Here is a 23,698-nt window from a genome sequence, read left to right on the forward strand (position 1 = left end):
CATTATATATTTTATTTAATCGTTAGAAGGTGTTTTGTTCTTTATCTTTCGATCCCCGCTAACCATGTTTTTCTGATACGAGTTTAGGTACTCGTCACATTATTTGATGACCAAATTGTCGTACAGCACCATTTTGAATATTTGAAATTTGAATGGTCCGTTTTAGGTGCTGATTCTTGTTGCATTTCAGGTTTTGAATTAATTATGATCAGCCGACAAGGATCGACGTGACCGTTATGCTTGACAGCTTAATGTAAAAATTTTGATGAAAAATCGGAAACAGACTGCGCCCTTGTGATTGATGTTTTTCACCAGTTATTGTAAAAGTTAAAAAAAAAAACATTCAGGTCCCTTATTATGTATCGTAACTTTTGAAATTGGCTTATTCTCACGTCTGTTAAACATTATTTGTGTTTACGACTTATTGAATTAAAAATAATAATTATGTAGAGCATATTTTCATTTTTTTAACTCGGTGTCCTCCCCCAAGATAAAATCCTGGGTGCTGCCTTCGAGAGCTGAAATAGCCGTTTATGTAAAAAAAAAATTTTAACTAATAATTGTGGTGGGTATTATGAAAATGTCTAATTCAGAGAAAAACTAATATTTCCAATAGAACACTGGCACAGATGATAATACCGATTTCAAAATTATTTAAAGTAATTAAATTTATCTAATTTTCTTGAATTAATGAATTTCCATTGATTATTATTAGAATTTGAGTCCCTTTTATTTAAAAAAATAGGATGATTCCATAGACATTACAAACCATAGACTCGTCGATAAGGGTGACGGGAACAAACCATGTTGCGAGGAGTGGGGAAGTGACGTAGTGACAATTGAATGAATAGTTTACAGGCAAATCACATTCTACTATCGCTAATAAGACTTTGAAAGTAAAATCTCTCACGAATTACTAGTCCTTTTTACAATATCATTCAAATTTCTAGCTGCAAAGATAAACGTTATTGCAAATCCTGCGAAAAGGGTCTGCTTGTTTCCAAAATTTAATATTTTGTTACGATAACTTTACAAATGAGTTATAATTTACGTACAGCAATAACAAACACGTGCATGCTGCATTATTTAGGGCTGTCACACAAAATCTCCTATTATAAAAATAGTACAATAATCTTATTAAATTTTAATTAATTAAATATTTCTCACATAATTTACTGTGTGAATAAATAAATATTGAAATTAAGCAATCTAAAATATATACTACAATGGAGGAATACATAATATTATGAAAGAAAAAAAATCAATTATGTATCTGTGTATTTTATTAAAGTGCACAAGGCACATTCCTGATTTTCTAGGGATACTTTGTTATTCTGTATCGCTATGCAACCCAATGTGATAGTATTAGTTGGCTCGGTTAAAAATGTACATTCAGACACCGCGCAGAAAAGTCCCACAATAGATTGCGCAGTAAACCGTTACCTAACTTTACTTTTCTGTGCAGGGTCTGGTTATTTAAATGTTCGCTCGTTGGCGGTCAATGTACGAATGATGTCATCGTTTTCTGGGCCTAAAACACTAAAGAGATTTTAAATCAAAGCTGGCTTAGGAATGGAAAAAAAAATTCTGAGACATACCAAGGTTCGTAGAAAATGTATCAGACCTGATATTTTTGCTTCAGAGTTTCAGTGTATGTTCTCATCTTTCATTTTATGACATAAAATATTGTAAAAAAATTAAGTTTTAATAGTAGGTACCTATTCTAAAAGCGGGTGGGTAGGTATCTTCCTATGGTGGATTTACCCAAGATTCATTGATAAGTATGCATTTTCTACGAATCTTGAGATTTACCATTTAACGTATGTGGTGTAGTGGGGTAGGTACCTACCTATGGAGTGACAACATGGTACGGTGATAATTAAACCTCTGCTAAAATTAATTCACTCTCAAATTAACAGTACCTAAGGTAAGCATTGAGAAATAATAAAAAAAATGTTTTAAATTGGTCCCAATTCACATCACAAAACTATGGAAATAATCTGATAGACATCTCTATTAGCTAGAACACTCCTTTGGGGTGAAAAGCCATAAAAGATAGGAATCTTTTGTTTGTGTTGAAGCTTGAAACTTACATTCCTGTTAGAATTGAAAAGATTACACAATGCGAAATTGTGAGTTTAATGAATTCGTTATCTATTAATAATTTATAACTCTACCAGTATCAGTATAAAATTCAAAATTCAAAAAAATATTTATTACACAAAAAGAGTACAAAGGGTATAACTTATAGGTTACATCCTATTTCTTCCAGCTAACCCAACAAATACACATTATATCACATAACCCAACAATTACATGTTAACAAATAAATAAAAATAAATAACAGTAAATAAAAAATAAAAAAAACAGAGGTATTTAATTCATGTAAGGTATTCATTCAAGGTGTAGTGACATTAACTGAAATAATTTGCCACATAACAAAAACATAAGATTTTATTCCTAATGCAACTATCATTAGTCATGTAGGTTCCTACCAGACCTAATAAAACGCAAACATGGTTTCCAGTGCTTGTAAGTACTTACCTAGTTGTGGTTGTCATAATGTTATATATTTCTATTCGAATATTTTTTGCACAACAATTTATTTTTAGTATTTATTTTGGATTTCACACTTTACGATTGATCTTGGCCATTCACAATTAACATTTTTCTTATAAACAATACACCAAATAATAGTATACATATACGTAAACATAACATAAATAAACCTAACATAAACGGTACATAACTGGTAACAGTAGGTAATTACAAAATTATAAAAATAGGAACCTGTGTACAATAATTTAACAAAACAAATTAGTAGAATTTTTTAAAAACAGAACTATGAAATAGACAAACTTATAAACAAATACAGCAAATGGGTGTAGAAAAATGTACAGATGATTATATAATTATTATTATTGTAGAAAGCAATCACTTTGTGGTTTGACATATTTAATAAAATAAAATACTTTTTTGTTTTAAAACCACGATATTTATTAATTTAAGAACCGACCGGTTTCGCTTTACTTAAGCATCATCAGGGTACAAATTAATACTAAACAAGAAGTACATAATGTGTGTATATATATAACAAAATATAGAGGGAGACAACATGATACAAATATAAGCAACACAAAGACGGTCATAAAATACATTAACATAAGTGCACAAGTAATGGAAAAACCGCTAGATAATTATGTAGACTAATGGGTTATATCAATAAATCGGGAGAAACAAAGCATCAACTGGCATGGTGGTAAGGAGGTAAGGAGAACTGGGATTTTTTTTATTTTTTTTTATGGGTTTATTGGAAACAGACCTAATATTGGACTACTTGATATGTCTAATTGATTATTAAGTATCTGACTTTTGGTTTTTACAGCTTTTTTAATTTCTAGTGCCTCTAAGTTGTTTAGTCTGTTACCATGCCCGTTTTTATGTAAGATGTTAGCACCGGTGCTATGACAGAATGTATGATCTTTATCGATCAAATGATTTGCGAATTCGGAAAACCCGTTATTATTGAGGCAACGAAAATGCTCCTTTATCCTAATATTAACATTACGTGATGTCTTACCGATATAGAAAGCCGAACAATTATTGCAATTTAATTTATAAATCCCCGAATGACTTAATTTATCGTCCTTATCTTTAGAATTAATTAGAAATTTACCTATATTGTTATTAGTATAAAAGGCCGGTTTGACTTCAGAAGGAAGGTTTTTTACACTTAAAGTAGAAAAGTGATTAATAAATAAAATTCGCCGCCATTGATAATTAACATTATTATCATTGATTTGAGTACAAGGACTAGCAAAGAGGAAGCGATTAATGGCTATTTGTTTTAGCTTTTTATTTAAGATTAAATCTATAAAATTTGATTCATAGCCATTATTTACTGCTATGTTTTTAATTAGTTTTAGTTCACTATCAAAATTACTATCGGACATTGGAATTGTGACTAAACGATGGACCATTGAATGGAATGCGGAGTGCTTATGTGAAATAGGGTGATTGGAATGGTAAATTTCTAATTAATTCTAAAGATAAGGACGATAAATTAAGTCATTCGGGGATTTATAAATTAAATTGCAATAATTGTTCGGCTTTCTATATCGGTAAGGCATCACGTAATGTTAATATTAGGATAAAGGAGCATCTTCGTTGCCTCAATAATAACGGGTTTTCCGAATTCGCAAATCATTTGATCGATAAAGATCATACATTCTGTCATAGCACCGGTGCTAACATCTTACATAAAAACGGGCATGGTAACAGACTAAACAACTTAGAGGCACTAGAAATTAAAAAGCTGTAAAAACCAAAAGTCAGATACTTAATAATCAATTAGACATATCAAGTAGTCGAATATTAGGTCTGTTTCCAATAAACCCATAAAAAAAAATAAAAAAAATCCCAGTTCTCCTTACCTCCTTACCACCATGCCAGTTGATGCTTTGTTTCTCCCGATTTATTGATATAACCCATTAGTCTACATAATTATCTAGCGGTTTTTCCATTACTTGTGCACTTATGTTAATGTATTTTATGACCGTCTTTGTGTTGCTTATATTTGTATCATGTTGTCTCCCTCTATATTTTGTTATATATATACACACATTATGTACTTCTTGTTTAGTATTAATTTGTACCCTGATGATGCTTAAGTAAAGCGAAACCGGTCGGTTCTTAAATTAATAAATATCGTGGTTTTAAAACAAAAAAGTATTTTATTTTATTTGATTATATAATTGTATATAGTAATAAATACTTATCAATGTTTAATTAATTATTAACCTATTATTTGTCACATAAAATATTAACTAAATCGGAATTGTATAATTTACTTATGTATATTATGAATTTTTATTCTGTAAACTTCATCCGCCATAACACAGGGGGCATCTCTAGCATGCCGGTTGAAATAACATTCAAACTGTATTGTAAATTTTCTTTGAAATAAATAAAAAAAGATTTAAAAAAAACAGTCAGAGTTGGGATTAGTTATCACAAAATTGTATGGTACGGGGGGGGGGCGTTGATTGCTTATATTTTAGATTATATTGATTTAATAATTTTAAATTTAATTGTATTTAAACATGCCCTCAAAATAAAATACAGTCAAACCAAAAAATTATATTTTGGTAGCGTCTTTCAGCTCCCGATTAACCTTCCCTAACCTTGGTGTATAACTAGAACCATATAGTAAAAACAGGATTCAGATTTTGGCTAATCCCTCATTATACGAATTAATTAAAATAATTATAAACATAATAATAAGCTCTTGATGGTCGCAATGGCGGTAACCTGGCGTGAAGGGGTTCTCAACTGAATCATTATTTATTTTTCATTGGGTATGTTCGATTTTTTTTACATAATTTTGATTTTTAAGCAGGGTCTTAGGTGGCCTGGTACCATTTGATCCACATATCGGTACCGGTCTGCGGCCCCGGGGTTGGGGACCACTGGTATAAGATTCCTAAAAATAGGTTCCCCATTTTTCAATGGATGTCTCGCACTAATTCAATAGATGTCAGTGCGCTAATAAAAACAGCTGAGAAATATTTTTGTCGTTGCATTAAAAATTCCCGTAAATGTTAATTTTATCCAAATTCTATTATGTATTGTATATCAATCTGTTCGTTATTGAATTATCTGCTTTTTAACAGTTATTTCAAAGTTCTGAAATGAAAAATAAAGTTTAATTTGCACCTGTCAAAAAATGTTCTTTTTTGGCGCGTTACCTAAATTATCTTTAAATAAAAAGTGTAGATTCGTAACTTATGTGATTTTTGATACTTATTCAGATAAAATGATTCATAACAAAGACATAGATACAATTTGTATTATTGGTGGAAAATTTTTAGTCTGATAAACAACAGTTGAAAAACGAACAAGCTATATTTGAAGTTTCCGCGAGTACGTTATAATCAGTGGCGAAACTATAAGGTAGCAGGTTATAATTTTTTTAATTAAAAATTTTAATGTTATTAAAACTATATCTTTTCAAACCTTGTTTTAGTTCTATTGAACTTTAAATACATGTTTAAAAAGATTTTGTAATTACAGTTTTAAACCCAAGATCACTCTTAATGGATGAAAGCCAAAATAAATAGTATAATAATACCGTTTTAAGCCATTGTTTAAACAATTAGACGAATTTCACGCTTTTGTGAATGTAATAATTTTTTTATAAAATCTTCAAATTTAACCGGTCGGTGGCCGAGTTGACATCGCGCTTAGGTCCCACTCAGGCGTAGTGTGTTCAATTCCTCGGCTGGCTAAGTCCCCCATCTCAACACAAGCAACATTTTCAGCTTACTGTGGTGGTAGTAGGTTATTCGTAACCCGGGAATGTTTGTCTTTCTTTTTTTTTTTTAAAAAGATAAATTTCTAAATATAGGTAAATTTATTGGGTTTTTTAAATGAGCGCTGGAGAATTCAAACTCAAACCTCCTGCCCTCAACGCATTTTATCGTCGGAGGGAAGTAAATTTTCATAATCTCACCCCTCCTCGCTCATGTACTCCTGGTAGATTGTTAATATGTTCATTTATGGCTAGGTAGTGGAATTTTTTTAAATTTTAGGTTTGACCTATTTATTCAGCGTTATTACCAAGTATTAAAAAAATAATTCTGGAATTTTTTTAAATCCTAGAATCCTCGATTGGAAATGAGAAGTAGAGATTGCTCACAGATGAGTTGTGCTGACTATTTGAAGAGATCTATCTCTGAGAGACACATATTTGATGCCTGTCAGGGATAGATTCCGCAATCTGCAACTTCGAAGCTACGAAGATTGAGTTTATTCCATCCAATTCCATCGCTAAGGTCTATTCGTCAAGGTTTATTCCATCGATATACGCATGTCAAAAATGATTTAATATGTAATGTGCGTAGCTTCAGAGTTGTGAGGATTACATAAATGAGCTACATGAGACGTAAATTTTCAAAATGTTTTACATCTAAGCAATTGTGTTCCTGGCGATTTGTCACCTTGATTTTTCGTACATTGCCTGCATTATGAGCTGTTATATTTTGAGCTTATTTGAATACTCTAAGTGAAAGCAACATCGTTAAAAGATATTGTCCCTAATGGAATACAGAGATGAACCTACGACCAAGGGCTATGTTGCTATGAGTATTTTAATGTGCCTACCATTGTTCCTGTTATTTGCATTTAAAAGAAATCCCTATCCAATTCAGCCCTGGTATCCCGGTTCCCAGTCATGCCCCCAGGGTGAGATTTGATATCAATTCGGCGTAAGAAGACGGCGGCCCTCGCCCCCTCTGCTTTCGCATCCCTCGCACTTCACACTAATTGAGTGCCAAGTCAAGAGCGCCTCCCTAAATTATTTGTTTACCCATATTATATTATGGGGCCATTGTCTGGCACTACAATCACAAAATACGAACACAATACGAACACAATACGAACCCCAATCGTATTTTCTCTAGTCTTTATTTCCGTTTTTGTTTTGCGGTTCGTGGCCAGTCATAAATAGCATTGGCCGTAAGTTGTAAAGATGGAGAGATTTCTGGGTTAATTTGAAAAACAATTTATATTATAATTTAACGCTGTGATTGTCCACTTGGAATATGAATGAATCATCGGGATATTTCCTATTAATATCATTATTTGATGAGATTACTGTAATAATGGTTAATGAACTCATTTATTTTAATTGGTAATTTCTATTGCCAGGATTGCAAAAGTTACCTACTTTCATTTATGTTATCATTCGGTTATATCATATTATCAAATAACACCTTTTTTAACTGAACCGTTTATTTTATTTCGAGAAGCAAGGAAATTTGTGGCTAGTGAATAATAAATTTTAAAGATGGGTCTCAAATTTGTATGCACATTTTTAGAATTGCAATGGATGTAATGTGAGGTAATATAATGTAATTTATTAATATTATTAAAAAATAATAATTTATTATTTATTAATAATAAATCCCAGTGAGGCCAACATTACTGAATGAGAATAAGAAATATTGTAAAATAATGTATCAACAATAAAAATATTAAAAAAAAAATAAAAAAAAGTTATGAAATGAAGATATTAGGAAGTATTTGAACATGCCTTCATTTTTAGTTGTACTGTTAGTGGTATTGGAGTTTATAAAAAGATATTTGAATTAAAGTCACGAATAAATTAAATGGTTTTAATATTTAACAGTTGCGTTAGAAACAATAACAAACAAAACAAAAACAACAATTTATAACAAAACGGTAGGTATGTCAGATATAACGAGATGTGTTTCCACATTGGCAGGTGTAATTATGTTTATCAGTGTTTGCCACCGCCGCCCCCTCCGTGTCCGCCTCCGCCCCCACCCTTTCCGCCGCCGCCCCCGCCGTGGCCGCCGCCACCGCCTCCGCCGCCGCCGCTGCTGAAACCGTATTCCTTGCCGCCGGAGTGTCCTCCCTTCTTTCCGTAGTCGGAGTGGTGGGCGTGATGCGCTTCGTGCCCGTGGTGGCCCTTGTGTCCCTTGTGATCCTCGTCGTAGTGTCCCTTGTCGTGGTGGCCCTTCTTGCCGTAGTGATCATCCGCGTATCCAGATTTGTGGTGTCCTCCCTTCTTGTGTCCGCCGGCCTTCTTGGAGTGGTGTCCGCTGAAGTCTCCGTGCTTTCCGTGGTGTCCTCCCTTGTGGAAGTCATCGTAGAACTTGTGCTGCTTGTGGAATTCATCCTTGTGTGACTTGTGGTGGTATCCGGTGGTCTTGGAGCCCTTCTTGTGTCCCTTCTTCTCTCCGAACTTGCCTCCCTTGTGCCCCTTCTTGCCTTCGTGGTGGCTTCCATACTTGGATGCGGCGTCGTGGTGCTTCTTCTTATGGCCACCTCCCTCGGCGTAGTGTCCGCCGTGGTGGTCCTTGCCATGATGGCCGTGCTCTCCCTTGTCGAAGTGATGGTTGGACTTGTAGCCCTTGTCTCCCTTGCTGCCGTGAGCGGAGTGGCTGTCGCTGCTGCCAGCGTGGCCGCCGCCGGAAGCGTGGCTGCTGGAGTGGCCGCCGCCCCCGCCGCCTCCTCCCCCGTGTCCTCCACCGCCCCCACCATGTCCACCACCGCCCCCACCGTGTCCTCCTCCACCGCCAGACGCGGCAGATGCCAAGTCTGATGACTCCTCTTGTTCCTCCCTAGCGCTACACGCTACTAGGAGGCACGCTGCCACCAGCCAAAGCACCCTCATTTTCCTGAAATACGCAAAAGGCTTGCTATATTATATTTTTTACGAAACGATTAAACTTCACAAAACTTATGATGAGTGAAAATCAGTTGGTGCTATTTCAATATATAATTGACATAAACAACCCATTTATTCCAAGATCTATAATAATTTAGGTTGTTGATGTATTGAAATCTCAGATGTATTAGTAAGTACTGCAATGCTTGTATTAACTATTATTCAGTGACATGGTGATTATTAATTATTAAAGATTAAACTTCATTAAACTTGTAATTGAGTGAATATATCAGTTGATGCTATTTTAATTTATTATTGATATAAACAACCTATTCCAAGTTTGTAATCCATAATAATTTTGGTTGCTGAAGAATTGAAGTCTTAGTATAGTGAGTAGTGCAATGCTTGTATTAGCTATTCGGTGATTATGAATAGTTATGATAATATTGTTAATGATGAAACTTCATTTATTTGACAAAATTAGTGCAAGTCGATGCTTTTTAATCTTATATTAAAGAGAGACAATTTAAGTTCTGCAGAAAACCACTGGAGTTGGTTACTAAAGGATTGAAGTCTCATACAGAGAAAATAGTTATAATTTATCGTTATACTGAAACCGTTAATGATTTAACTTCCCTAGCAAGAATTTTAATGATATTAATTTGTTTTTGTTTCAAAAAGAATATAGAGGAGAAGATTATTCCATATCCATGAGTGTAATCTTTAATTTGAACTGTTGAACGACTGAATAAGGGTTGAAATTTAAGAAAGGTTATTTATAGTGAGTAAAGTGATAATTATTTGGATGAGACATGTTTAGAAATGTTGTGCTCTTGATTTTTGTCAAATTTTGAAATTGAAACACTGTTAGAAGCTGTGGCGACCCGTGGCTTTTGGGTGTACTAGAGTGCTAATTTTATAAAAAATGCATTTCTGATGTTGTTGTAGCTGAAAAAGATTTTTAATTTTTTTCGAAAAATCGATTTTTTGTATGAAGATTTTCAGGAAATTTTAGTTTAGTCGTGCGCAACACGGATTTCCTAAAAATCTTCATACAAAAAAAAAATCGATTTTTCGAAAAAAAAACGTAAACGTTTTCAACTACAACAACATCAATAACGTAGCCGCCACTGGTTAGAAGCACTGATTAGAATGATGAGATGAATTGAGATGAGGTAAGATGAACTGTAAACTGACAACCTACAATAGACCGTAACTCTCTGGTAAAAGGTGGGAACGGGAGTTGTAAGTGAACTGATTTGCTTAGCTGACGAACCACTATTTATATCAAAACTTTCCTCCAAGTAAACCACAGTAGTAGCGGATCGTATTGAAATTGTCTCGCAGTTGTGTTATGTATTTTTTGCAACCAGCGGTTTTTTTTATTTCGCTGGTTTTTATGGTTCAATGGGTCGGCATCGTCAGTTGTGACAACTTCTCAGTTTGCTATACTTTTCATTTTGTTTAGTAATTTAGTGTAACTAGGAGGAAATCAATGTGGGAATTAAGAAACAAATGCAATCATTAACATGTTTTAAAGTAACTATTTTCCCTTCAATGTTTAGGTAGATTATGGATAATGAATTCGAGTCTAATATACTACAGTGATGGCAGAGGTATGCCTCGATAATACTCTTTATTTTGAATCGAAACACTGTCCACTCCTCCAAAAAATGTTCTTTATTTTGAATCGAAACACTGTCCACTCCTCGATAATGTTCTTTATTTTGAATCGAAGCACTGTCCACTCCTCCAGAAAATATTATTTTTTTTGAATCGAAACACTTTCCACTCCTCCAGAAAATATTATTTTTTTTGAATCGAAACACTTTCCACTCCTCCAGAAAATGGCGTGTGATAATTTAGTTTATGTATTAGCCTACAAAATGTAAAAGCAGTATGATGATTTTTCTATTGGTAGGTATGTAATCTAATCAAATTATAATAATATTGGCTTCTAACCGTTTACAGACAGGATAGCGAATTGATACTGACGACCAGCATCCTTTGGCTCGTCATGGGTCCTTTGTATTTATAATATTATGATGATTTGCGTATGAGAGTGTGTCTTTTGTAAATCATAAACATTGTTTTTAAACCTCTCACAACACAACATATTAGTTTTATAGTGTGAAATTTTACACACGTACATATTTTGAAAATTTATAAATATAATTATTTTACTGATAATTCTTTTCATGGCTACATTAAATACTGTGTATTAGAGACCTATATAGAATTAATCAGTCTATGACTATCGTATTTTACTCCGTTTGAAATAAGTTGAAAGTATAATTGTTACCTTGTTTACTGCACATTTTGGAAGCTTCTTGTGCTGAGATAGGGCTAGAGCAGACAGATAAACCCTTCCCTAAGGTTTTCCTTGTATTAAGATCCCTATCTCCCTAGAGAGGTGTTTTATTCTGAAACTTTAGTAATGACCGGGACTTACCGGTGCACTCACTCAAATTCGTAATCATTGATTTGACAAAACTATTGTAAAATAATTGTAGGTATACTATTTTTAATTGTACTATATTAATTATATTTATATTTTACGTATTTTCCGACTTTATGTCCGGGTTAAATCTTCCCCACAGGAAAAACTAAACCCTTTCACACACTTTTCCACAAATGATCATCTAGTCAATCCACATTATGCAAGTGCATTATATAAGCATAATAAAAACAAAACAATACAAGAACAACACGTCAACTCACTAGAGATCAAATGGGAAAATAATTCACCGACTCCAGATATTTTCATATCAGAGGGTTAGGCTCTGTAGAACTCCTAACAGGGCCTATAAATCCTACTGATCCCTCAATATAAATATTTTAAAAATCTTTCATAATCCTAAATGTATTTAAAATTACTTTTTATTTTTTTCTTCCGACTTTATGTCCGGGTTACATCTTCCCCACAGGAAAGACTAAACCCTTCCACACACTTTTCTACAAATGATCATTTAGTCGATCCACATTATGCAAGTGCATTATATAAGCATAATAAATACAAAATAACACAAAAACAACATGTCAAATCTCCAGAGATCAAATGGGAAAAAAATTCACCGACTCCAGATATTTTCATATCAGAGGGTTCGGCTCGGTAGAACTCCTAACTGGACCTATAAATCCTACTGATCCCTCAATATTTAAAAAATCTTTCGTAATCCTACATGTATTTAAAACGATTTTTTATTTTTTTCTTCCGACAAAATAATACAAAAATAACATGTCAAATCTCCAGAGATCAATTGGGAAAATAATTCACCGACTCCAGATATTTTCATATCGGTTCGGCTCGGTAGAACTTCTAATTGGACCTATAAATCCTACTGATCCCTCAGTATAAATATTTAAAAAATCTTTCGTAATCCTACATGTATTTAAAATGACTAATTTTCATTTTTATGTATACATTCTTTGACAGATCTAATACGCCTAAATTTTGAGTGAGAGAGCTAGGTATAATGCCAGTAAATTATATATTATTATTTTATATTGTTAATTTCATTTACTTACCTAATTTGTAAATAAATTTATATTAAGCACACTTAATATGAAACAATACCCTCAAATTAAGTCGAAATCTTAACGACGTAAGTGTAGAAGCCATGCGTACAAAAATGTAACGCGCGGCCCTGTGTGTTCGGCACACCATCGGTTGAATTTTCCCTAGCAAATCACTAAAATAAAGTGGGAATCATAACGATATAAGTGATGAAGTCGTGTAAAAACAATATCCGGTGCGCGACCCAGCGTAATGGACAGACCTACGGTCGAACTTGCCCTAGCAGGCCAGAAAACCCTAGTTGTTTACTCGGAGGAAAGTTTTGATATAAATAGTGGTTCGGCAGCTAAACAATTCAGTTCACTGCCAACTACCGTTTCCACCTTTTACCAGAGAGCAACAGTATATTGTAGGTTATCAGTTTACAGTTCTTCTTACCTCATCTCAGTTCATCTCATCGTTCTAATCAGTGCTTCTAAAAGTGTTTCAATTTAAATATTTGAAAAAAAAATCTAGTGCAAAACATCTCTAAATTACCTTTCTCAAAATGTCAACCCTTAAACATTAGTTCAACAGTTCAAATTAAAGATTACACACATGGAACACGGAATAATCCTCTCATTTCAATTATTTTTGTAAAAAGGAAATTAATATTATTCAAGTTTTTACCAGTGAAGTTCAATCATTAATGGTTTCAGAAAAAAAATATAACTATTTTATCTATACGAGATTTCAACCTTTTAGTAACCGTTCTCCAATGTTTTTCTGCTGAACTTTCTCTCTAAAAAATAAGTTTAAAAAGCATCGACTGCTACTAGTTTTAACAATTATGTGAAGTTTAATAATTAAAAATATTATTTTAACTATTAATAATCACCGAATAGATAATACAAGCATTGCAGTACTCATTATGTCCATAATAACAAATCGGAAAACTTTATTAAATAAATAATTAATCAATTTATAGAGTATAATCAATAATGTTAACTAAAATAATTCATACAATTAGTTTTCACTGTTTTTGATTTTTTAATGTTCCTCCTCTATAGAAGCTGGCGCTTGTGTCTAGAAGAGTGGTGATAATATATATAATGATAATATATATATTATAATATATTGAAATCACAAGTTTAATAGTTAATAATGAATAATCACTATGTCACTGAATAGCTAATACAAGCATTGCAGTACTCACTAATTTATCTGAGACTTCATTCAATCAACAACCTAAATTATTATAGATTACGATCTTGGAATAAAAAGGTTATTTATGTCAATAATACTTTGAAATAATATCAACTGATATTCACTCAAGCACACGTTTAGAGAAGTTTAATCGTTTTGTAAAAAATATAATATAACAAGCACTTTGTGTGTTTCAGGAAAATGAGGGTGTTTTGGCTGGTAGCGGCGTGCCTCCTTGTAGCGTGTAGCGCTAGGGAGGAACAAGAGGAGTCATCAGACTTGGCATCTGCCGCGTCTGGTGGTGGAGGAGGACATGGTGGTGGAGGACACGGCGGGGGAGGACACGGTGGGGGCGGTGGAGGACACGGTGGGGGAGGAGGCGGCGGGGGCGGCGGCCACTCCAGCAGCCACGCTTCCGGCGGCGGCCACGCTGGCGGCAGCAACAGCCACTCCGATCACGGCAGCAAGGGAGACAAGGGCTACAACTCCAACCATCACTTCGACAAGGGAGAGCACGGCCATCACGGCAAGGACCACCACGGCGGACACTACGCCGAGGGAGGTGGCCACGAGAAGAAACACCACGACGGCGCATCCAGTTACGGAAGCCACCACGAGGGCACGGAAGGGCACAAGGGAGGCAAGTTCGGAGAGAAGAAGGGACACAAGAAGGGCTCCAAGACCACCGGATACCACAACAAGTCAAACAAGGACGAATTCCACAAGCAGCATAAGTTCTACGACGACTTCCACAAGGGAGGACACCACGGAAAGCACGGAGACTTCAGCGGACACCACGCCAAAGGGGGCGGTGGACACAAGAAGGGAGGACACCACAAATCTGGACACGCAGATGATCACTACGGCAAGAAGGGCCACCACGACAAGGGACACTACGACGAGGATCACAAGGGACACAAGGGCCACCACGGGCACGAAGCGCATCACGCCCACCACTCCGACTACGGACAGAAGGGAGGACACTCAGGCGGCAAGGAATACGGCTTCAGCAGCGGCGGCGGCGGCGGGGGAGGCGGTGGCGGCGGACACGGTGGGGGCGGCGGCGGAAAGGGCGGGGGCGGCGGCGGACATGGCGGTGGCGGCGGCGGAAAGGGCGGTGGCGGCGGCGGACATGGCGGGGGCGGCGGCGGCAAGCACGGATAAACATAATTATACCTGCAGCTGTGGAAACACATCTTATATCTGACATACTTACCTTTTTGTTATAAATTGTTATAAATCGCAGTTTTTGTTTCATTTCAAGCTTTTTTTTTAATTATACCTACACAAATTAATGATTTGATATCCGCAAAACTCTTTTAAATTCTTTTGGATAACCAATAGAATATTCGATTATATTGCGAATAATTCGTCCGTTTATTCTTAACTTAAATTTACCGTTACAAATAAATTAATGATCTTTAAACAATGAATGATTATTACCTAATTAGGATTGTTAAATAAATAAGTGTAGTAACATTACTTTTACACCATTGTTTATTCAAATAACTAAGAGTAATTATGTTCGATACCGACCAGTTTTTTGATTTGACCCAAACCAACATAAAAAGCTAATTAAATATGTTATCGACAATGTTAAATATGTTCTATTTACTTTAATCTGTTTTTTCTACATAAGTAACTAGTTGCTGTGTCTCCAGAACTTTCACGCACTCGACTCAACTCACCGACACACTCCAATACTCAGTTTGGAACCTTATAGAACCTTTTTAAACTTTCTCCTTCCAGAACCTTCAAGAGCATTCGAGAACCTTCATGAACTTCATTCTGAAATAATCTAAAGCATTCGTGGCCTTCCGATACCCACGCTCAACCACTCCCACATAACTCTCTTACTATCGATGTGACACCAAGGGCTATCTACCACCTTAACCACCTGTGGGTGGCAGTGGCTGGTTGTGAAGAAAATTAGGCGGGTAGGGAAACACGGGTTTCTTTTATAATATATTTATATTAGATTAGATTAGATGATTATCACTAGTACACGGAGCAAAATGAGTATGGCTGATTTATTGATATATTATCAAAAACGTGATTGCAATATTATTAGTAAATAATTAGTCAAATATTAGTCTATTCAGAATATATCGGAACTCGTATTCGTATAGGTGTTTTACAATATTAGAATTTTTATGACCACGTGTTCCAAAATTCTAATAACATTTAATTGTTTTACCGACAGTTTATTAGAAACTCTGTCAATTCATTAGTTAAAGGCCTGCAAATCCGAGTTTTAACATGTTACTGAAATTTTTATGTTTAAAACGATATGCCAAAATATGGACAAAATGACATAGTCTTAAAATTATCTAAGTGACTAATTTGCTTACAAAATGTTTGTTTTTTATGCATATCAGCGCCGAATGCATTAAACCCATTACCACGTGACGTACATTTTATCCTGGCTTTGGCCGAGAATATAAATGATTACATCTACAAAATGAAAGTTAATGTACGACCACACTATTTCATTTTGTTCGTGAGGATCCAAAATCGTTTGGCAGTAAGAATTAAAACAAATACATTCTGTAAGCGGTGTTAAACGTATACCTACAAATATCACCATTGGTGAGTTACAGCAGTGTTACAGTAGATTGCTTTTTCAAATGGGAAAAAACATATTAAAAAAAACTGTAAAAGAGTCAGATCAATTGCTGGCAGAATGTACACATTAAATTTTTTCCTATCAATTGAAACACTTAATAAACACACAATAATTTATATGTCAATGGCAAAATCTATTATAAGATATGAATTTACCATATGAGGAAATACTACTATAACCAATCTGAAACAAGTCCAAGTTGTACAAAACGCAATTGTAAAATTACTAGTCCTCCCTAATATTTTTAAACAGAGACATAATACACCGTTGCTGTTTCAGAGTGCCAAAATTTCACCTGCTAAGGCCTATGGCAAAAAATCATAATTCAGTATATATTTACCCCGCAGCATAAAGAAAAATTAGAACACAAATACGGTACTAGATTCACGAGCAATGACTGGTTAATAGTTCCGAAATTTAATAATAAATACGGACAGAGGACGTTTGAATACAACATACCGAAGATATTTAATTTATTACCTGACACTATACAGCAATGTAAGTTTATGAATAAGGTTAATATGGTGAAATATTTATATGGTGAAAAATTGGCTATCGGAAAAAAAAAATTACTTTAATATGTATGAAAAATTACATGAAAAAATTGTTGATTCTGTAGATATAAGATGTAAATTATAACTTATCAAAATGTATATGCAACAAAACTTTAAGCACATGTTGACAAGCCAATTCAATTGGCTTAGCAGGACTTGTTTGTTGATATGTATCAACTATTTATTCAATAAAAAAATTGTTATTTAATCAAGACAACTGCAATTAAAAATTGACTGCAATACCAAAACGGCTGGGTGGCGGCAGTGTACTAAGCATAAATAAACCACTCACCTGAGTGTGACTGAGTGATACTGAGTATTGCGGTCGCGACATACAGCACCTCTGGAGGTTCAAATGGAAAATAAAAACTCAACATTTTCGTAAAAGCATAATCAATTTTTTCCATACATCTCATTTCGGACATATTTCGCCAATGTAAAGCATAATTGAATGGCACGACGCTAATGAATAAAAAGTATTTTTGTAAAAATTTATCGTTTCATGATATTGGTTCAAAATATTTAAAAATAAATATTCTCTTGATTAGTATTTATATGCAGGTACATACACAGGGAATGATCGGATTTCTAATGTCATCAGTACCTACTTACTACCTGCTGTGATATACTTAAATTAAGTATTATTTGTAATCTTCTCGGAGAAAACATTTCCTCGTATCGTTTATCGATATAAACCAAGTGCTGCAGACCTCGTTCTGAAAAGTAAAGTTCGCTACGGTTTCTCTATCGTTGTTAAGTTGTTGTGTGACTTTTCTGCGCAGCGTCTTCGGTTTATGTCGATTTCATAGCCTTTGTTTACCCTTACTTACTTAATATCTAGGGTTAAGAAAAAACCCTAGTCGCGGTGCGTGTTTGTACGCGGCTTGGTGTATTCAGCTATTCCAAAACCGCTGTCTTTAATCGAAATAAAATATTTGATATCGTAAGAAAATTGTGGCTAGTGCAACTAAATTTTATTTTTCGAATGCTTATACTGGAAAAAATTGTAATTTTTCTTCGGATGCTTAGTTAGACTGGAAAAAATGGCAATTCTTTGATATGAATATCAAGCCAAGCATCATAAGCTCAAAATACGTAAATTATTGAATTAAGTAACACTCAGATTTACGGACAAAAAGTATTAGCCCGCACGTATCAGTGGCAGCTCTGCTGCAGATGTTTATGTGCAAAGGGAAATATTTCACGGACAGTTAAAGCAGAAATTTTGAAATATAATTAATAATATAAATATAATGTTAATAAGAATGTTATATGATTAGAAGTGTTAACACATTTAGGGTACTTTAACAGATTTTCCGGTCACTGCACTATGGGTGAAAAATGAAATAAAGAATAAAAAAATATTCGATGATCGGTTGGATTTTTTTTCTTTTTTTTCAGAATTTCTGGTAGTTGAAGAGGATCAACAGATTTTATCGATAAACATTATTAAAATAATGAGCTTTCATATAAAAATGGTCAGTGGTTAAAAAGTGGTTCAATCAATTGTCTCTTCCCCAGCTGATTTAGACATAAATAGAGTGTTATTTCTGTTGGAATCCGTTCACAGACCTACTAATACATGTCACTCTCTTAAAAGGAAATATTTTTAATTTATGAGTATGATAGTAATAAAAAAAATCGTATAAATCATTCTACCTGGAAGTAAGAATGTTCTAACCATGGGCATCCAATCATTTACTGGTGTTGTTAACGTTGTCCGAACTCCTGGACTTTGTGTCACAAAGCTTCATAGAAGTCGTTCATGGGTTCACTCTCAATGAAACCACTGACTGTAAGAATAAATTTTATTTTTCGAAAATTATTATTCGATTATATTATTCGAAATTGCGTAAAATTCATAAACTTTACTATTAAAACTGGTGAACATCTGTGTGGGTATATACTCACTTTCTACCCGGCTTCTCCGAAGATTTCGACTTCGTTATACAAATATTTCTGAAAATTTGATAAATGTGAACAAAAAATCAGCGTTTTGTCTTAATTTTAAAGCTAATTCCGCTGCGTTAATTGCATTGACCCAGAAATTCCAGAACAAAAACCTGTGCAATTCGATAAAGTCAGAGCTGTTTGCGAGAATTTAGTGAGATGTACTTATTTATTTATGAGATGTATTGATAAGATTTTCTGCTTCATACTTCAGATTACATAGTATCGCAATATTGCACAAGAAAGGGGAACGATAGCTCATCAGATAGAAAAATCTTAGCGCGACATCTGCGCCGCTAATCGAACCATTACATGCTTTGTGAAACTGCTGCGATCGAGAGTTGACCATCGATAATTGAGAAAAAAAACTCATTTTCCATTTACGTAATGGAGTCAGTGCGCAGTAGTGGTCAGTGGTTGAGAGAAAAAGTACGGAGGACGGTTGGCTGCATCCATGTCGTCATAGAGTGCCACTTTCGGCTAATTTAATACGCCATCCGACAGAATAGTGGAACCGATGGATCTGTGTCTGATTCTCTGAGAATTTCCACGAATTTGATCGATTTCGCTCTCACTGCGAATTCCAAGCCGACTGATCGTGCCAATTCACTCGGCCTCGCTTCTTCCTCGTTTCCTGGGACGCACTTTTTACTGTGCGAGTAACGCACAAGTGTCCCAACTACCCCCGACCGTCTGGAGCCATTGATGCCAGTGATAGGCATTTCCAATTGGGGTATGTTGTGAGGCTGAAAGTAGTTAGGAGGGGAAGGAGATGGGGAAGCGGATGGTAAGGATAGCACATCGTATCACACGTATTCGTCTGATATTCTGACTATGATACGACCCGACTTGAGTATTGAAAATTCATCTTCCTTAAAGTATTTCCCCAGCTGCTCAGGACACTTCTTTGTCAATACATAACATGTGAATATGTGTGTGTTTGTGTGTGTATGTGTGTGTGTGTATGTTATGTGTGGGTTGGTAAGGGTAAAGAAAGGCTATGGAAACGACATAAACTGAAGACCCTACGCAGAAAAGTCCCACAACGACTGCGCTGCAAACTGTATCGAATTTAATTTTGTGCGCGAGGTCTGCAGCAATTGGTTTATATCGAGAAACGATACAAGGAAATGTTGTCTCTAAGAAGATAACAAATAATGCGTGACGTATATCACTGCAGGTAGTAGATAAGTACTCTAACTGATGGCCTCTGCAATTCGACCATTCACTGTGTAGGTACATACCTATAATCCGAAATGAGATTTATGGACAAAATTAATTACGCTTTTATCTTCGGAACCGTTGGGTTTTTAGTTCCCATTTGAACCTCCAGAGGTGCTGTATGTCGCGACCAAACGGCTACGCAATACTCAGTATCACTCAGTCCAACTCAGTCACACTCAGGTGAGTGGTTTATTTATGCTCAGTACGCTACCGCGACCCAAGCGTGTTGGTGTTGCAGTCAATTGCTACTTACATAACACATACAACTCACCAATGGTTCTATTTGTAGGTATACGTTTAACACCTCTCACAGAATATCTTTTTTTTTTAATTTTTACTGCCAAAAAATTTTGGATCCTTACGGACAAAATCAAATAGTGTGGTCGTACAGTAATTTTCATTTTGTAGGTGTAATCATTTATATTCTCGGCCGAAGCCAGGATAAAATGTACGTCACGTGGTAATGGGGTTAATGAATTTGACGCTGATATGTATAAAAACAAAACAATTTGTAATGCAAATTATGCACTTAGATAATTTTAAGACTATGTCATTTTTTCCATATTTCAGTATGTCATTTTATACGTAATGCTTTCAGTAACATGTTTTTCGTAGATTTTACAAATATCTTTATATATATTTTTTTTATATTTAATAAAGGAAAAATTACATTTAAGTAATAAGGTTTACAATTAAAATGACAATTTTAATACTACTCTTCCAGAGAAGCATTAGCTTGTGGTTGGAAGAAATATCTTTTCTTAAAAATTCTTTTTTTAAGACTATGTCATTGTGTCCATATTTCGGTATGTGATTTTATACATAACACTTTCAGAAACATGTTTTTCGTCGTTTTTACAAAATCTTTCGTATATTTTCTTTAAAATATATTGTTTTATTTATTTGATGTGGGCAATTAGTTATTATTAATAATTTGTTCTTTATCACATAATGAAAAATAAATTGAGATCGTAGGTACCCACATTTATTTTTTATTTTTTTATTTATTTAAATACGTAAAACAGAAATGTTACCCAAAACTTACATCCACGGAGAAAACTTACTCATATAAAATACTGCTAATTTATTGAAAATCTGGCCAAATTATTCGTATTCCTGTTGAAAACGGGATTGCAGGCCTTTGAGGAATTAATTGACAGGTTTTCTAATAAACTGTCGGTAAATGTTATTAGGATGTCGAAACATGTGTTCATAAAAATTCTAATATTGTAACATTTCGTTCTTATATTTATTATGAAAAAGACACCTACACCAATACGTGTTCCGATGTATTCTTAATAGACTAATATTTTATTTGGAAATGGATTGCAATCACGTTTTTAACAAGATATCAATAAATCAATCATACTCATTTTTCTACGTGTACGAGTGATAATCATCTAATCTAATATATAATATACTAGTATAATAAAAATAAACCCGTGTTTCCTTACCCTAATTATACGCCTAATTTTCTTCACGACAAGCCACTGCCACTCACCGGTAGTTATGGTGGTAGATAGCCCATGGTGTCACATCGAAAGTAAGAGAAATTGGTGTGGGTGATAGTGAGTGACGAAAATGTGCTTTGTTATCGGAAGACCGCAAATGCTTCAGATAATTTTAGAATGAAGTTCATGAAGGTTCTCGAATGCTCTAAACGTTTCTGGAAGGATAAAGTTCATAAAGGTTCTATAAGGTTACAAACTGAGTGGCGGAGTGTGTCGGTGAGTTGAGTCGAGTGAGTGTTAGTTCTGGAAGGAGCCACAGCAACGCGTGGCGGGGTTCAGCTAGTTACTTATTTATTAAACAATAAACAACAAATTAAACAGAACATTAAACATCGTGTGAATGTCTAAACGTCATCATTGGTTGGATCAAATCAAAAACTGGTCGGATCGAACATAATTAATTACTCTTAGGTATTTGAATAAACAGTGGTGTAAAAGTAATATTACCATACTTATTTATTTAACAATCGTTGGTTATAGGTAAATTAGGTAATAATCATTCATTGTTTAAAGATGATTAATTTATTTGTAACGGTAAATTAAAACTTTCATTATTAGGTTAGTACCTAACGATGTTTTTATTCCAATGGGTAGTTGTTAATATCCTTGTGAAAAAGCGATCGAATTATTCGCAATATAATCGAATATACTATTAGCTGTCCAAAAATAATTTAAAACAGTTTTGCGGATATCAAATCATTAATTTGTATAGGTCTAATTATTTTGCATTTCTTGAAAAACAATAATTGCTTCAAATGAATTAATAATACTATGTATCGGTAGGTAAATTGAAGTATTACTGTAATTGATTAGAAAAAAGACAGACTCTTTAATTGCTTTCTATTTGTCGTAAAATCAATTTTAACCTTTATGCATTTTTTGTGCTGGTTTTTATATCCGTTAACAAATGCGCACCTGGCCCATGTTACCCGACGAATGGCAGTATTCATAGTAACAGTAGTATTATCGCTGTGATTGACAGAAACGGCAATAGCGATAGCGGTAGGAACCTGATTCAATTGGAGTCAGTGGCAAAGTGAAAAAATGAACAGTGAAGAAGGCTTTCATCACAAGGTTTGCCAAAAAAACTGCAAATTGTTTAACAGCTACCAGCAACTTGTACTCGTATTTTGCTCGATTGAACGATTGACAAAGATGACTGAACTCGTGTTCATAAAATAGTATTTTGAAGGCTCTTATTTTTTTCTTTTCTATGAAAGCGAAACTCTTTTCCGACCGTTCCCAAACTTTAAAAAAAATTATTTTACACAAATATTTAATATTATATTTATTTATTATAATTTATTTTCTTATCTTAAGCCCTCGCATATCCATTTTTTACCTATTTATAACAAGTTTCTCGTTAACTCTTTAAGCTTTTCAGTTACAAAAAAAATGTATGTTATTTTTGAAGATAATATCTATACTTTTTTTTATATTGAAACGTTAACTATATTAAATTCGACCGATAGAAAAGAAAAGGTAGCACAGTTTAGTGTCATTTCACTTCAAGTGCGCTTAACTACTCGTATAACAAACTTAAAAATGGTAATTCAGTATTAGTGGTTCTTAAAACTATTCCTACAGTGTGCCTTACCCAATACAGATCTAATATTATAACACTAAATACACTGTTTATATAAAGTAATGACAAAACTTAGAATAAAAATAACAGCAGAACAGGACAAAGCAAGAATATTAAAACTAAAACATAATATAAAACAGGAGGCAGTTTGTGCTTAGAAATGAGAATTTTCTGAGCAGATATTTTAAAAAGATGTAATACGGAGACAACCGAAACCAAACAATTACCGGAAGTTTTAGAATATATATTATAAAATATTGAAATGAAGTTTAAATTTATGAATGCTAAGATTTTTAAAATAATTTTGTTTTTAAAGCCCGTTCAAATTCAGCCTAATTCTGTAGATTAGTAAG

The 23,698-nt window shown here is 34.2% G+C and overlaps 2 protein-coding genes across 2 annotated transcripts; one reads left to right on the top strand and one right to left on the bottom strand.

Moving 5' to 3' along the window:
• Positions 1-8,299: 8,299 nt before the first annotated feature.
• LOC149421223 (uncharacterized) lies at positions 8,300-9,199 on the bottom strand. Its single transcript, XM_089635177.1, has one exon. The coding sequence runs from the start codon at positions 9,197-9,199 to the stop codon at positions 8,300-8,302; it is 900 nt and encodes a 299-aa protein (XP_089491303.1).
• A 4,897-nt stretch (positions 9,200-14,096) lies between these two features.
• On the top strand, positions 14,097-15,059 carry LOC149421224 (uncharacterized). Its single transcript, XM_089635178.1, has one exon. It carries the CDS (start codon positions 14,097-14,099, stop codon positions 15,057-15,059), a length of 963 nt encoding a protein of 320 aa, XP_089491304.1.
• The last annotated feature ends 8,639 nt before the right edge of the window (positions 15,060-23,698 follow it).

The sequence above is a fragment of the Hesperophylax consimilis genome, chromosome 9, assembly GCF_061612785.1.
Source record: "Hesperophylax consimilis isolate HC1 chromosome 9, BYU_Hcon_1.0, whole genome shotgun sequence".
Lineage (NCBI taxonomy): Eukaryota > Metazoa > Arthropoda > Insecta > Trichoptera > Limnephilidae > Hesperophylax > Hesperophylax consimilis.